We start from the raw sequence: 15,493 nt of genomic DNA, 5'->3' as shown, positions 1-15,493 counted from the left end.
GATCTGAAAGGAGCAAACCTTGTACAGATGCCTGTGACATCACAGAGTCACATGTCACTGTAAAAGGTCTTGTCCAATCAAGTTTTGGGACTTGAGTCTCACTGAGGTGTGAGGTGAGATCTCCTGTGGAGATGGGTGTCGCATAGCCCTCTTTGTTTGAAGACAAAGAGCATGCAGAGGAAAAAGCCTTTAAATTGTCCAGTGATGATTTTACCAAATGATGAACCATCTTCGGTCCTGTGAATCCCAACAGTTGTCAGACATTTTGTTTTGCAGGCCAAACGGCTCTTTGATCACCACACCCGCCTTTGTCTTTCTCTCTCTCTCTCTCTCTCTCTCTCTCGCACGCACGCATGCGCACACACACACACACACACACACACACACACACACACACACACACACACACACATCAAGGTTGTATATAGTTAGTTAGAATTTGTGTGTTTGGTTTTGCTTTGCTACTTTGTGAATAAATATAATTCTTTGGAATCATACCTGCTGTCTGTTTAATGTTGCACAAGAGTGAATTTTGGTTGTTGTCATTAATTTAATTATTAATCGAAACTCCAAATTAATAGTTTAGCGTATTTTATGAGACTGATATCTTTAACTGGCTATCATTTTCCCTTTACGGGAATGGTGCCCCACGAGATTATTTAATATTAATTAAGTCACATTATTTAACATGATTATTAATTTTCATTAATTATTATTAATAATACTTATTAATTATTTCCAATAGCCAATTGACCCCAACATAACTGGTGCCCCTGTGTGATGCCCTAATATGTTGATCACAACATATTTGGCGCTGCCATGTGAGACCTAAAATTATGTTCCCAACATATTTGGTGCCTCCGTGTGAAGCCCGAATTTAAATCCCTACATATTTGGTGCTGCCGTGTGAGACCTAAAATTATGTTCCCAACAATAGTTAAGAAGGGTTTCCATAGGAATCCCATATTATATTTCGAGTTAAGATATAGTTGGATTGATTAATCAACTTGTCTTTATTAATATGTGCATTCTCATTTTGTACGTGATGCAACTGCAGACTAGTCTGTAGGGTGTGTGCACGAAACATTTCAAACTTGTGTTCCGCTGATATATGCGGTATAATAATCGTATTAAAATCTAATTTGATGTTAAGAGCTGATTTTGACCATAATAGGAAGAGTATACGTCTATCCCGCATAATATGTTAAAGTATATAAAATTGCAAAATACAGTTCATTAAAGCAGCTGTGAGGAACTTTTTACCATTAATAAAACTGTCCCTAGTTCGTATCACCCCCCCTTGAAGAGCCGCATATTTATTTGAACCCAACAGCGACAAAAAAGCCTTTCTCTATATGGCTATTTAGCGTAGCCTTGCTCGGGTCGGACACACAGCGGCAGTCAGCAAACCAGAATATGGCACCCAAGGCGGAAGTGATTCTGCTCGCCCGCAGCGGCCCGCAGCGATTAAACCACAGAAGAAGGAGCCATGTTTACCGTGTTCTTCGAGTAAGCAGTACGCAACGGGCATTGCTGAACACATAACACCTAACAGTTTTACCAGAGATGTACCTATGACGACTTAGTTGTACTTTTGATGTCATGGCGGATAACAAAGGAGCATCATCTAAAATTATCTGTGACTGTGACCATGAACACAAATATACAGCAGGCAGTTGTCCTCAGTTTATAAGAAATTCAGAGCTACACCAGAACATTTATGAACAGGTCTTACTTTACTACTAATTTGTAAGTAACGTTAGCATGTTTGCACTAATTACTTGGACTGACCTAACGTTAGTAGCGTTAGCTTTGCAAGCGAAGGCTGCAGGTAACAGATTTGTTGTGTTAGGATTATGTTATGTCTTCACTGTGTATCTTCACATAAAAGAATACTTTGACGATTTGGGAGTTATGCCCTTTCTCTATCATTTTCATATTGAGACAACATGATCAATATCTTTTTTGTGTCTGTACGTCCAGTGGCTGGGTCTCAGCGTTTAGCATTGAGCTTATAGGGGGTCAGTACGTCCTGCGCTGTGATCCGCGGAGGGATACACCGGTGAGCAGGCACAGACGTAGCTTGTAAACAAAACTCAGCTGTTTATTTAGCCTAGCGATATCTCCGGATTTTAGTAGCTGCAATGGATGACTTTGAACGCGATTTTGAAGAGTTTCTTGTAGCGGACACAGATCCAGAGCCATACCTGTTTGAGCCACAGAGTACACAGATGAGGAACTCCACGTGTTGGATGCTGAGCGGGCGAGAAGAGAGGCTGAATCCTCCGCTCCCATTTTGCTGCACAGAATGGGATTCAGTGCTACCATCGTTGGGGAGATATATCATCAGGAGGAAAACTGCCGCAGAGAGTGCATCACAAGGAATGAAAACTTTGCAGCAATCACTTATCCTGGCGTGATTGAAACTTTTTTTCATGTTCCTAAGATGAACTGGAAAAAATGCCCCAGGCCTGCAGGAGCAGAACAGAAACACGACAGGAGAATTTACTGAGTAAATTTGCTGTTTCCACTAATTACTTGGACTGACCTGACGTTAGTTAATCCTCTCGCTCTCCAAAACAAATGCATGCGGTAATTGCCGGCTGCAGTCGGAATTTTACGACACCAGGCTGTGTGTCAAACCGCTTCGACCAAAGGGGCGCTATAATCAACGAAAACGAAAAGTTCCGCACAGCTGCTTTAAGTTTCCTCCGAAATCAAGTAATGTCTAAACCAAGAGACCCGCCTTGCCTCAAACACGCCCACTCAACCTGGTCGGATAAAACTAGTGAGCTTGGCGCATCTCCGGACTTTTTACTTTACTTTTACACTTCCTTCTTTTTACTACTTTCCTTTAGTTTCCTTTTGCTTTTCTCTTCTTTCTTTTGCCATCCTTCCTTCTAGTTATACTCTTTATGCTTTAACCTGTTACGCTCTTATACTCGGTTGCTGCGTAACCCTTTCTTTTCTTACGATCGAAATTCTTTTAAACTTTTAAGTTTTGCTCGCCACGTCCAGGATTGTCGTCTGTCCTGAGTTTTCTTTTTTTTTGTCTGTGCCTTCAGTAACATTATACCTGAAGCGACAAAGCCAGCCAATTGCAAAAATTTTTATACGCCTTAATAATAACTTTGATAATAATATCGAACGGCCGACGAGATTGTTTTCAACCTTATTATAAGTGAGTAGCCACAGCTAAATAGATAAGCTACTATTCCACCTGCAACTCCATCAAAGATTCATCGGATCCAGAGTTACCACTCACCTGCCAAAGTGTCCGCAAAGCAGGGGCTCTGCTGCCAAACCAAGAGACTTTCCGCAGCCTAAAATAACCGACGTGTGAGGACCACCTAAAGAACACCGCCATCAAGCTCCACCGCCCCTCACCACTTTGTCCCACTTCGCATTGTCCTGCTGGGAGGCCATGTAGTGAAGCCGGAAGTTGCCAGTGGCACTTCGGGGTCCCCCTGAGAAACATCAGCCTGACTCAACACTGCTAAAAGTAGGCAAAACTTCCCTCACCTGATGCAGCCGCTGTGTTGTGATAAGAGTTGCTGTCGAATACGCTTATTATAAGGTTACCATGGGCTGACGGGCTGACGTACTGCGGTAAGCGTGTTGTGCCATTTCCGATGTTTCTGTGATAGCATTTATGTGCTGCTCTAGCAAACTCTTACCAGTTTGTTTTCTGTTTTTTCTCACTTCAGTTGCTTAACATCTACTTCACGTCTTAACCGACACTAGTTCTGTTTAAGCACTAGGACTGTAGTCAACCAAAGAAAATCTTGGTCGACTAAAGTTGTACACAATCTTCAACTAATTGATTAGTTGTGGAAAAAAAAAAAAAAAAAAAAAAATCTGCACTTTAATTTTACTTCTGCGGTGGTGTGTCTGCGTCACTCTGCAGTTACACCTCCAAAACACTAATCGGCGGTGAAAGACTGTGTTAAGTGCTGTAAAGTTTAGTTGATTCAAAACACACATTAAATATGGCTTAATAGAGACAATTTCAAACACAAGTATGCAAATCAGCTTCACTATAACTCGCACAATTCACAGACAAACACTTGTCTTTATCTGGACACATTTCCCCCACCAATACAACATGCTAATGTTATTAGTCAAGTCTATGGCATTTTACATTGTATAAATTAGCCTAGCGTCTAGTGATCTTTTCCTCTTCTCATATAAAACCAGGAACAACAGCAACATTTAACAAAGGTAAGGGCACATAATTTGGCTCCATTACAACTCACAAGGTTCACCAACAAAACAACTGTTTTATACTAAACATGTTCTGGCCCCTGTTTAGTTACTCGTCCTTTACTGACCCCTAGTGGACACTTTAGGTAGTGCTTGTTCTTAAGTTTTGTTTTATCCTCCATGTTGTTTTCAGTTGAACAAAGAGCAAGCTACCGTGTGGATGCAGAAACAGTTTTCTCCTTTCGACTAAGCCTTGGGGTTTATATGTCCGTAAGTAAAGATCTGAAATATTGCTAGAGTGTTTTCATGAGGATTGTTCTAAAAAGAAGAATGTTATTTAGTTGTCAGATGAATGTAGGCTACACATGCTGGTCATTTGCTGCACTTTTCAGCTTATTCCTATGCAGGTCAATGCTAAGCTAAAAAGCTGTACAATTTATGCTACTTACCTGAGTTACTTTCTCTTGCTGGATATTTATCTTAGATTAAAATACTTACCTGCCATGTTACCTGTGAAAAGGAGGAGTTAAAAAATAGTAATTTAAGAAGTAGTTTATTGCATTTCATTACATTCAGTTGATGAGCATTTCATACATGGAACTATTTACACTGTCATTATTATTTCATGTCTGCATATATGTATTTTGTGTACTGTACATTGATACATGCTTTGTATTGTATTTTTCAGTTTTACAAAAACGACCACCAGTAAAGCCACATCTTTCTCAAGAACACGGTTTATTGGAGTTTTTGTTCGCTATCTGTCTAGCCTTGCTCAGAACGCAATTGTGAGGACAGAATAAAACACGTTTTCCAAGCAAATACAACATGCTAACGTTATTAGCGCTGGCCTATGGCATTTTACATTGCATAAATTAGCCTAGCAGCTAGCGATCTTCCCCTTGTCTCATATAAAGCCAGGGACAACAGCAACATTAAACAAAGGTAACTGCACACAGTTTGGCTCCATTACAACTCGCGGGATTCACCTACAAAACAACTGTCTTATACTAAACACGTTTTCCAAACAAATCCAACATGCATGTATAAATTAGCCTAGCGACGAGCGGAGATTTCCTCTATGAAGCCAGGATGAATCCCGAAGTATAAATCCCTAAAGGATAAATCCCACACAAGACTTAAAATGCTATTTTAGTCGAGGCTTTACTGTCTTCACAATTTATTGTTTCTCATCTGTGAAATACAAGTAAATACAAGCTTTGTTCCCACTGAGGGAAATGGTGTCAGTATACAGAAACTGACAGGAGGTCTAAGTCACCACGACACTGAGCGTAGGGTGGGCGAGTTCAACGTTGTGTAAACAAAAGGGGCGTTTTGAAAACACCCCCATTTTCACAGCCAACTTAGCCCCCCGCCGCAGGAAGTAATGAATTACTCCTGGAAAGTTATTGATGTAGCACCAGAGATACTGGATAAAGGAGATACCCAACCGTAGGCTTATCCAATATTAAGAAAACGGTTACTCTTCCTGTCTCCTAAGTGGGCGTGGTTAGCTCTCCCTCCAATCAGAGCCTGTTCTCCCTCAACCCCCCCCTCCCCACCACCGTGTTGAACAGAGGCTCTGTGGATGTCTGTGTATGTGGATCGAGAAGCAGGTGGAATGAAAATACATTCTTCCTATTATTGCAGCCTATTGTTGCACAAAGCTTGGGCATTTTTTATTTATTACTAGCGGTAAATAACTGTTTGTAAGCTAACTGTGATTTTACCGCCTGTTTATCAAGATCACAAGATCTCGCGAGAACTTGTTTTCTGAGATGGACAGGGCTCAAACAAAGTTAATTTTCTTTTGATCTGTGCGGATGAAAAATGCAGCTTTAGTGTCAGAATGTTGGTAAGATGTGTGGCTTGTGGAAAACGAACCCAATATTTACTTTAGTGACTATAAGGCGAAAGAATTGACCATAAATTGTGATCAAGTTCATTTTCCTCATTGACGACAATACATTCAGAGCTGCCGCAAGTCTCCTACGGGGGCGTGGCGCTGACGTCACTGAATCAGGAAGTGAGCTGAGTTGGGTATCTCGCTTCATCCAATATCTCTGGTAGCACTTTTCTCCTTATGAACGTAACACAGAGAGAATGAGAATTTGGTCGGACAAGAGCATATCGACCAAATAATAGACTAGTCGACCAATAGACTACAGCCCTATTAAGCACTTATAGCTCTCCTCTTTCTAACAACTTTCTTGCTAATCTTAGCTGTTGTTTGCACGTTATTAGCCTTGTTAGCTACATTAGCTTAACACTTAGCGATGACTTCTCCTTCTCCTGCTCTTTCTTGCTCGGTGTGCCAGATGTTCAGTTATGCCTCTGCCTCCTTTAGCAACAGTGGTAAATGTAACAAGTGTAGTTTATTTGCTGCGTTGGAGGCGAAGCTTAGTGAATTGGAAGCGTGGCTCCGCACCATAGAAAATCACTCCGTAGCTGTGGTAGTTAGCCAGCCCCCTGTAGCCGGCGCAGACCCACATAGCATAGCCTCTGCTAGCGGTCCCCCGGTAAACCCCGTGCAGCAGGGGGGCTGGGTAACTGTCCCGGTGAAGCGTAGTACCAAGCCGAAGCCCACGGTTCACCACCAGCCTGTTCATGTTTCCAACCGTTTTTCCCCACTCAGCGACACACCCGCTGAGTCTCTGATCACTCTGATCATTGGCAGCTCTATTTTGAGAAACGTGAAGTTAGCAACACCAGCGGCCATAGTCAGATGTATCCCTGGGGCCAGAGCGGGCGACACTGAGTCAAATTTAAAACTGCTGGCTAAGGCTAAATGTAGATTTCATAAGATTGTTATTCACGTCGGCGGCAATGACACCCGGTTATGCCAATCGGAGGTCACAAAAATTAATGTTGCTTTGGTGTGTGAATTTGCTCAAACTATGTCTGACTCCATAGTTTTTTCTTGACCCCTCCCAAATCGGACCACTGATGAGATGTTTAGCCACATGTCATCATTTAATCGCTGGCTGTTCAGGTGGTGTGCAGCAAACGATGTGGGTTTTGTTAATCATTGGCAAACTTTCTGGGGAAAACCTGGTCTGATTAGGAGAGACGGCATTCATCCCACTTTGGATGGGGCTGCTCTCATATCTAGAAACCTGGCCATGTTTATTAGTAATTCAAAACCCTGACAACCCAGAATTGAGACCAATCTTACACGCTTCTCTGAGCTTCTAGTGCAACTCATAGTACCCATAGTTTTATACAAACGTCCCCCGACCACCTAAATTATCTAAACCTAAAATTAAACAAAGAGGAGTTGTGCATAACAACCTAATAAAAATTAAAACCTGTTCTGTTGCAGCCATTTTGAACTCTAGTCTGTTAATCAGCCCTAAACCTAAACTAGATTATAATTCCTTTGAAAGCCTTGTTCTTAGTCTTTTACTTTCGATCTGGATAACCTTGCAGCCACTTTTATTTGTTATAGTGTACCGTGCTCCTGGCCCGGTTTCTGAATTTGTATCTGAATTCTCAGAGTTTTTATCCAGTTTAGATCTTAAATCAGATAAAGTTATTATTCTAGGCGATTTTAACATTCATGTTGACGTTGATAATGACTCCCTCGTACTGCGTTTATCTCATTATTAGACTCCATTGGCTTCAGTCAGGGTGTACATGAACCCACTCACTGTTTTAACCATACCCTCGATCTAGTTCTGACGTATGGAATTGAAATTGATAACCTAACAGTCTTTCCACAGAATCCCTCTCTATCAGACCATTATTTAATAACGTTTGACTTCTTTTTATTTGATTACATGCCACTCAGCAACAGTTACTATACTAGATGTTTATCAGATAGTGCTATCGCAAAATTTAAGAAAAAGATTCCATCAACGTTAAATTTAATACCATGTCCTTCTGTAACTGAAGTTTCCCATACAGACTTTAACGAACGACGAATTGATCATCTTGTCGATAGCGCTGCAGGCTCGCTGCGAACGACACTCGACTCTGAAGCACCTCTTAAAAAGAAGTAAACAAAGCAAAGAAAGTTTTTTTTGGCTTCCCATTCCTGCTTGGCTCGTGTTTGGGGATTTGCAGTGCTCAGCAGGAGACTAGACCCACTAAGAACAGTGGTGGAGAGGGCCACATTGAACAAACTGAAAGCTATAATGGACAATAGCAGACACCCTCTCCACAGCCTCCTGGAGCAACAGAGGAGCAGCTGCAGCAGTTGGCTCATCTCACTGCGTTGCAGAACAGAGCGTTTCAGGAGATCCTTCGTCTCCACTGCAATAACACTGTTTAACACCTCCTGAATCCAGTCACACACAGCTACACACATCACATTAGCAACAACTGGCTGGACTGTGGAATGGACAATTTTATTTCATTATAGTTTCTATTTATGCACTTATTTTAACTTTATTTTATGTCTATTTTAATACCACTGTGTTGTTGTTGATGAAGGGAAGTGTGGTTGTTCTTCGTCTTTTATGACCCGCTGGACAGCTGAATTTCCCTTCGGGGATGAATTAAGTTCTTTCTATTCTATTCTAGACGTAGTTTGAGAAGAGAAAAACTCAGATTTGTATTTACATTACCTGAGTAAATGTTTTTAGTTACATTCCACCGCTGGGTGCAGTTTATGTTATAATGTCTTTATGAAATTGTGAGTATGACTTGACTTGTGACTTGCTTGACTTATAGCAGGAAATCAACTTGGCTGGCTTGATTTTCACCACAGTGACTTGGGACTTGCTTGCACCAATCATGCGATACTATGTTAATGGTAATGCAATGCAGCATTAGATTTTTTTTTTTTTTTTTTTTTTTTTAAATCTTTTTATTCAACTTCAAACAAATCCACACAACTTGTTATCCAAATTACACATAAGTGTTTTTTTTCTCTCTCTTTTTTTTTTAAAATAGGTAAACATTGAAATAACTATAAATATCTAGGCAGGATATTCATTTTGATCGATTGAACTCTGCTTGCTAGAGAGAGTGGCAAGTTATTCCACCTCTGCAGATCATTTTTCACTTTGGTAGTTAAAGCAACAAAATTCTCTTCATAAAGTAAGTTTACAGATTTGGTGATATTAATTCCTAGATATTTAAAACTAGTAGAAGGTTTAAAGGGAATGTCAAGTTGCGATATTGTCTGTGCCAATTGATTAACAGGAAAGCATTCGCTTTTTTGAATACTCAGCTTATAGCCAGAGAAGGCTCCAAAAGAGTTGAGGGTGGCTAGAATATGTGGAAAAGAATTTAGTGGATCCGTAACATAAAGAAGCAAATCATCTGCATAAAGGGAAACCTTATGTTCTACTCCACCTCTTTTAATACCCGAAAAAAAATTATTAGCTTTCAAAGCAATGGATAAAGGTTCAATAACTATCACAAAAAGTAAAGGGGACATAGGGCACCCCTGTCTTGTGCCCCGTGATAGGGGGAAACTGTGATTGCAGATTGTTAGTAGTCACACATGCTTGTGGAGAAGTATACAGCAGTCGTATCCAAGAAATAAATTTCTCACCAAAACCAAACTGTTTCAATGCAAAAAATAAATAGCGCCACTCAACTCGATCAAAAGCCTTCTCGGCATCAAGTGAAATAACCACCTCAAGGCTGATCAGAGAGGTTGGAGAATAAATAATATTAAGAAGCCTACGTATATTTGTAAACAAATGGCAGTTCTTAATGAACCCTGTTTGATCATCAGAGATGATAGAAGACAAAATAGCTTCCATTCTACATGCGAGTACTTTAGCCAGTATCTTTTCATCTGTGTTGAGGAGAGAGATAGGTCGATATGAGCCACATAATGTTGAGTCTTTATCCTTCTTAAAGATCACTGAAATGGAGGCTTGATTATTTAATTTACCAATATGAGTGACATAGGAGATAATCTCGCCTCTTAGAAATGCTCCCACAGTAGGGATGGACATTGGTCCAAAAAAAAAGAGAGAAAAAAACCCCACTTATGTATAATTTGGATAACAAGTTGTGTGGAATAAAAAGATTTAAAAAAAGGAAAAAAAACTCTAATGCTGCACTGTATTACCGTTAACGTAGTATTGCATGATTGGTGCAAGCAAGTCCCAAGTCACTGTGGTGAAAATCAAGCCAGCCAAGTCGTTAAAATTAGTCAAGCAATCAATTTCTTTGTGGAGACCAATACAACAGAAGGTTAATACCTTCTGTTTTATTGGTCAATATCAATTTCTTTGTGGAGACCAATACAACAGATGGTTAATACCTTCTGTTTTATTGGTCTCCACAAAGAAACTGATTGCTTGACTGATTGATTGCTCTGATTTGTTTAAACAGAAGGTTAATACCTTCTGTTTTATTGGTCTCCACAAAGAAATTGATTGCTTGACTAATCGTATTTCATAATTTGCCATCCGATAACAATGTGGAGTCAAATCTCCAAGGGTAATACTTTCTCTGTTCATTTTCAAACTTTAAATTAAGTTTAAGAGGTGAGTGATTAGAAATAACTATAGGAGAATATTCAACTGATGTTATGGAAAGGAGAAATGTATTGTCTATTAAAAAAAAAAAAATCTATCCGGGAATAAGATTCATGTCTTTGTGAAAAGTGTGAGTATTGCCTACCAGTTGGATGAAGAAATGTCCATGGGTCAACGCTGCCACACTGATCCATAAAGGTGGATAGGGCCTGGGACAGCTTGGATGGTGAGACCTTTCTAAAACTGGACCTATCTAGAGTGGGATCCATCACACAGTTAATATCGCCTCCAAATATTAGCCTGTGGGTTTCCAAATTAGGAACTGATGAAATGAGTTGTTTTTTTTAATAAATTCTGCATCATCCCAATTTGGGGCATAGACACTTACAAGGACCACTGGAATATGGTTAAGACACCCTGTTACTATGATAAACCGACCATTATAATCACAGACAGTATTGGAATGGGTGAAATTAATATTCTTCTTAATGAGGATAGCTGTACCTCTTGTCTTAGAGTTAAAATTTGAGTGAAAAATATGCCCTATCCAGGGTGTACTGAGATATTGTTGGTCTACTGTACGCAGATGTGTCTCTTGTAAAAATGAAATATCTGTTTTTAAGTGTTTCAAATGAGAAAAAACCGTTGCACGTTTCACCTGACTATGCATACCCCTCACATTCCATGAAATAATTCTAACAGAACGTCCAGTTTTCCCTCTATTTGAACTATCTGTCATACCAATCTAATATCAATAGAAGTGTATAACAATATTAAAATATGAAAAACAATATTGTGCATGCATGTGGACATGGATAAGTAAGCATAAGAAAAAAAAAAAAAGGGTCGTCCCGCTTTCAGAACGTGCACATACATACACGCATGAGTACACGTGTACGCACACACACACATACGCACACAGACACATACAGTTACCTTGCTGAGGTGAGTGAGCTTGAGGGCCTAAAGGCAAGACCCAGCCATTATTTCCATGATGATTCAGAGTCAACAAAATTAATGTCTGATGTGGAAATACATATCTAATCCGTTCCTCCGTGTTGCCTTGTTCAGACCATCAGATTGTAAAGATGTTACAGTAATAATTGTTAAAATAGTTTTTTTAATAGTTCTGATCAGTATGCAGTTCACGAGTCCCTCAGTCTGTAACGTAAGGTCTCAGTTCATCTTCTCCCAGAGCTTGAAGTCCGTATAACTAAAAATCAATAACACAAAATATAAAAGTCCATAACAGGAAGGAGACATCCTCATCACAAATATGTGTCCCAATATGATATGTCCAAGTTAATTGAAATAAATCAATCAATAAATAGAAATAAAAAATATATAGCCTATATATAAAGAAAAAAAAGTGGAAATGCAAAGAAAAACAAAAAACAAAAAACAATAAATTACAGGTGTTTCAGCATTTGTCTGTGGTCAAAGAAGAGGGAAAAGAGAAAAAGAGTTGAAAGAGAAAAAGGAAATAGTCTATGGACCTCACGTGAGCCGTACCTGTTGCAGAATAATTATTTAGCCATATTACTGTTGATGAACTTCTCGGCTTCTTCTGGAGTGTTGAATTGATGTTCTGCTTCTTTCACTGTAACTGCCAACACGGCCGGAAAGCGTAGTGTGAACGTGATGCCTTCTTTGTAAAGCTTGGATTTCACCTCATTGAAGGCTGCGCGCTGATTAGCCAGGTTGCAGCTCATGTCCGGAAAAAGATAGATCTTGTGACCTTGATAAAATAGTTGCCCACGTTTCTTCGCCAAGGCCAGCACCTGGTCCCTCTGTTTACAGCGTGTGAAACAAATGACAATGGGTCGAGATCGTTGTCCGTCGGCTGGTTTGGCTCTCCCCACATGATAAGCGGCATCCAGCTCTGGTGGACATATGGATGATTCATCTTGTAATACATCAACAAGGAGTGCTGATATGAAATCTGTGGTTGAGCGACCTTCACAATCCTCGTGCAAATTAATTAATCTCAAACAATAACGTAGCATGACATTTTCAAAGCCAGTTTTATGTTTGAGATAAGTCTCATCTGCTTGGAGTTGCTTCACCTGGGTTTCGAGGTTAATCTGCCTGTCGCTGTGGTCGGAAAGAGCCGTTTCCATTGCAATCAAACGCGGTCCAAAATCTTCAACCTTGGCCTTGACTGCATTCAAAGTTTTTTTTTTAAAATTGGAGCCAGTGAAGCCTGTATATCAGCAGAGATCGCAGTTTTATTTTTCTCCAGCTCGGCAACCACCTCTGTGATGGTCAGCGCAGCACCTGGTGCAGGTGTGTTGGATCTCGTTTGCACGCCACCTGCGGCGTTATTTGCAGTTTGTCATTTCTCTGGCTTTTCTGAAGACATTTTAAGTTCTAAACACAGCCTCTAAACACAATGTATATTCAAAACTTTCTCTAACCAATATTCCCCTTAACTTTCTCCTTAAAGTAGTAGTTTAGCAGTCTGGGAAATGTACTTATCCATTTTCTTCATGTCTGTATTTCTCATGTCTATTTGTTTAGTACGGAGCTGGAGTCAAGACGTGGTTAGCCTAGCTTAGCTTAGAACTTAAAGCTTAAAGCTTAAAGACTGTAGGCAGGAGGAAACAGCCAGCGTGGTTCTGTCCAAAGTTCACACTGTTTGCAACCTAACATATAAATTGTGTTGAAAATTCTTCTCTTCATCAAAGAATTACATTTTGGCAGAAGAACTCACCTACAAGCTAACCTGGCAGGTAACACACATCCAGCAAACACAAAGCAACATGATCATTCCTTTGGAGTGTTTGTGTCTACCTGATCAATTTCAGATCAACATTCCCCCTCTTTTAGCTCCGTTTTTGGTCTCCACAAATTCCTGGGAAAATTAGAATAAGCGCCCTGCAGTTGTATGCCTCCATGCACCAGTCAAGTTTCTCTCACAGTTTACATCCAATCCATGTCTGTGAAAACATGGATACTTCACAAACAACCCCACCCCGAGCTGTGTCCCCAAAAATCTCATCAGTTCATTGTTGAGTCCAAGTGAGTGGTTGTGCCAAATTTGAAGAAATTCTTGAGATATCATGTTCACAAGAATGAGACAGACGGGGTCACAGTGACCTTGACCTAGGACCATGAAAAACGAATCAGTTCATTGTTGAGTCCAAGTGTACATTTGTGCCAAATTTAAAGAAATTCCCTTGAGGCGTTCTTGAGATATTGTGTTGACAAGAATGGAATGAGCGTATGGATGGACAGATGGATGTACGGAAGGCCAACCCAAAAACATAATACCTTAGGCCATGGCTATCCTTGGCACAGAGGCATAAAAATATCTGCCTCTGTAGCTGCTAAATGCTCCATTACGTTCACCAGCTTGCCTCTAACCAATGACACTGGTCATTTGTGACATATTTTGCCATACTGAATACAATTCTGTCTCATTTTGATATTTGTGATATTTCATAGTCATTGGGAAAAGAAGACAGCAGCCAAACATTGGTCATTATAACATTAGGAGAACATTGTTCTTACACTTTGAGGATGTTGGCAACCAGACGCCCAAAAGCCGCCCCACAGAGCAGCGAGGGGACGAAGAGGCCGCTCGGTACAGACACACCGTAGGTCCAGCAGGCCAACAGGAAGTACAGCAGGAAGAACACTGACAGAGTCACAGGGCTGAAGGTACCTGACAGGAGGAACAAGACGCAGCTGTTCAATATGACCAGTCAGCGAATGTCTTCTACTGCCTACAGTCTTAGCACTAGAACAGATGGCAGCATGAGACAATGGAAACATGAGTAATGCTGCATAATAAATTCATATTTTTTTATTATATTCATCAAATTTGTATATTTAACAGGCTTCGCAATTTCACTAAATCTGCACTTTTACAACCTTTTTATTTTAGTGTACCTTACTGTTACTGGCAGAAATGGACTTGGCTGTGCCACTAAATGGAGATCTATGTAAAAAGTATGTGAATACAAAGCATGAAGGTGCGATGTACAGATTGCAAGATATGAACTAAAAGCTATTTGATTTTATTCAAGTGTCTTCCTATAGTCATGAAAATACTAATAATCCCAGCAAAACACCATGCTTGGACCCCCAATAAAACTATAAACAAAAAATGCACACAATGAAATATAAACTATGCACCTTAAGTGCAAGAAAATTCAAGGGTGTACTTTTACAAAGGACACGATTTAACTCACAAAGAGTTGTTATGAATGCGTGTTTGTGTGCGTGTGCGTCTGTGTGAGTGTGTGTGTGTATGTGTAGGTATGTGCTCATCTCACCATCCTGGTGGAAGAGCTGGTGGATGGCAGCCTCCTGTGGGTTGAAGAACAATGTGGCCATGTCATTGTAGGTCTTGTTGGTGCAGAAGAACTGGCGAATGGTTGAGTTGATATCCTCGCTGCCAGACAGCTGAAAACAAACTCACAAATTAATCCGAGATAACAAACACATGATGCTAAGTGTAGAGAGTCTGGTGAGATGACTGTGGTGTGCTTACACCCAACAAGGACTCAATGAGTCCTTGCCCGTTCCTCTAGTGAGCAGCATTTTGGCTGCAATCATGCTTTAGCAAAATGCTTTGGGGAAGTTTTGTCTTTATCTGTTCATGTTGAAATAAAAAAAAAAATTTAAAAAAATGATAAAAGTTTTTTTTTTTTCAATGTGTAATTAAATCTATACAGTGGTGTGAAAAAGTGTTTGCCCCCTTCCTGATTTCTTACTTTTTTGCATGTTTTCTACACTTAAATGTTTCAGATCATCAAACAAATTTAAACATTAGTCAAAGATAACACAAGTAAACACAAAATGCAGTTTTTAAATGAAGGGTTTTATTAATGAGGAAGAAA

At 40.0% G+C, this 15,493-nt stretch overlaps 1 protein-coding gene across 4 annotated transcripts in view; it reads right to left on the bottom strand.

Annotated features, from left to right (window-relative positions):
• Positions 1 to 15,493, bottom strand: part of clcn6 (chloride channel 6) — a 162,676-nt gene that overhangs the window by 76,395 nt on the left and 70,788 nt on the right. For all 4 annotated transcript variants that reach the window (XM_050064609.1, XM_050064607.1, XM_050064606.1 and 1 more), the window contains exons 15-16: positions 14,927 to 15,056; positions 14,160 to 14,313 (exon numbers count right to left, since the gene is read on the bottom strand). In XM_050064609.1, coding sequence (XP_049920566.1) covers positions 14,160 to 14,313; positions 14,927 to 15,056 — 284 coding nt within the window. The remainder of the gene's footprint in view (positions 1 to 14,159; positions 14,314 to 14,926; positions 15,057 to 15,493) is intronic.

Source organism: Epinephelus moara, chromosome 16 (genome assembly GCF_006386435.1).
Source record: "Epinephelus moara isolate mb chromosome 16, YSFRI_EMoa_1.0, whole genome shotgun sequence".
Classification (NCBI taxonomy): domain Eukaryota; kingdom Metazoa; phylum Chordata; class Actinopteri; order Perciformes; family Serranidae; genus Epinephelus; species Epinephelus moara.
The sequence above is the reverse complement of the archived record's forward strand: the minus strand, read 5'-3'. Positions and strand labels throughout refer to the sequence as shown.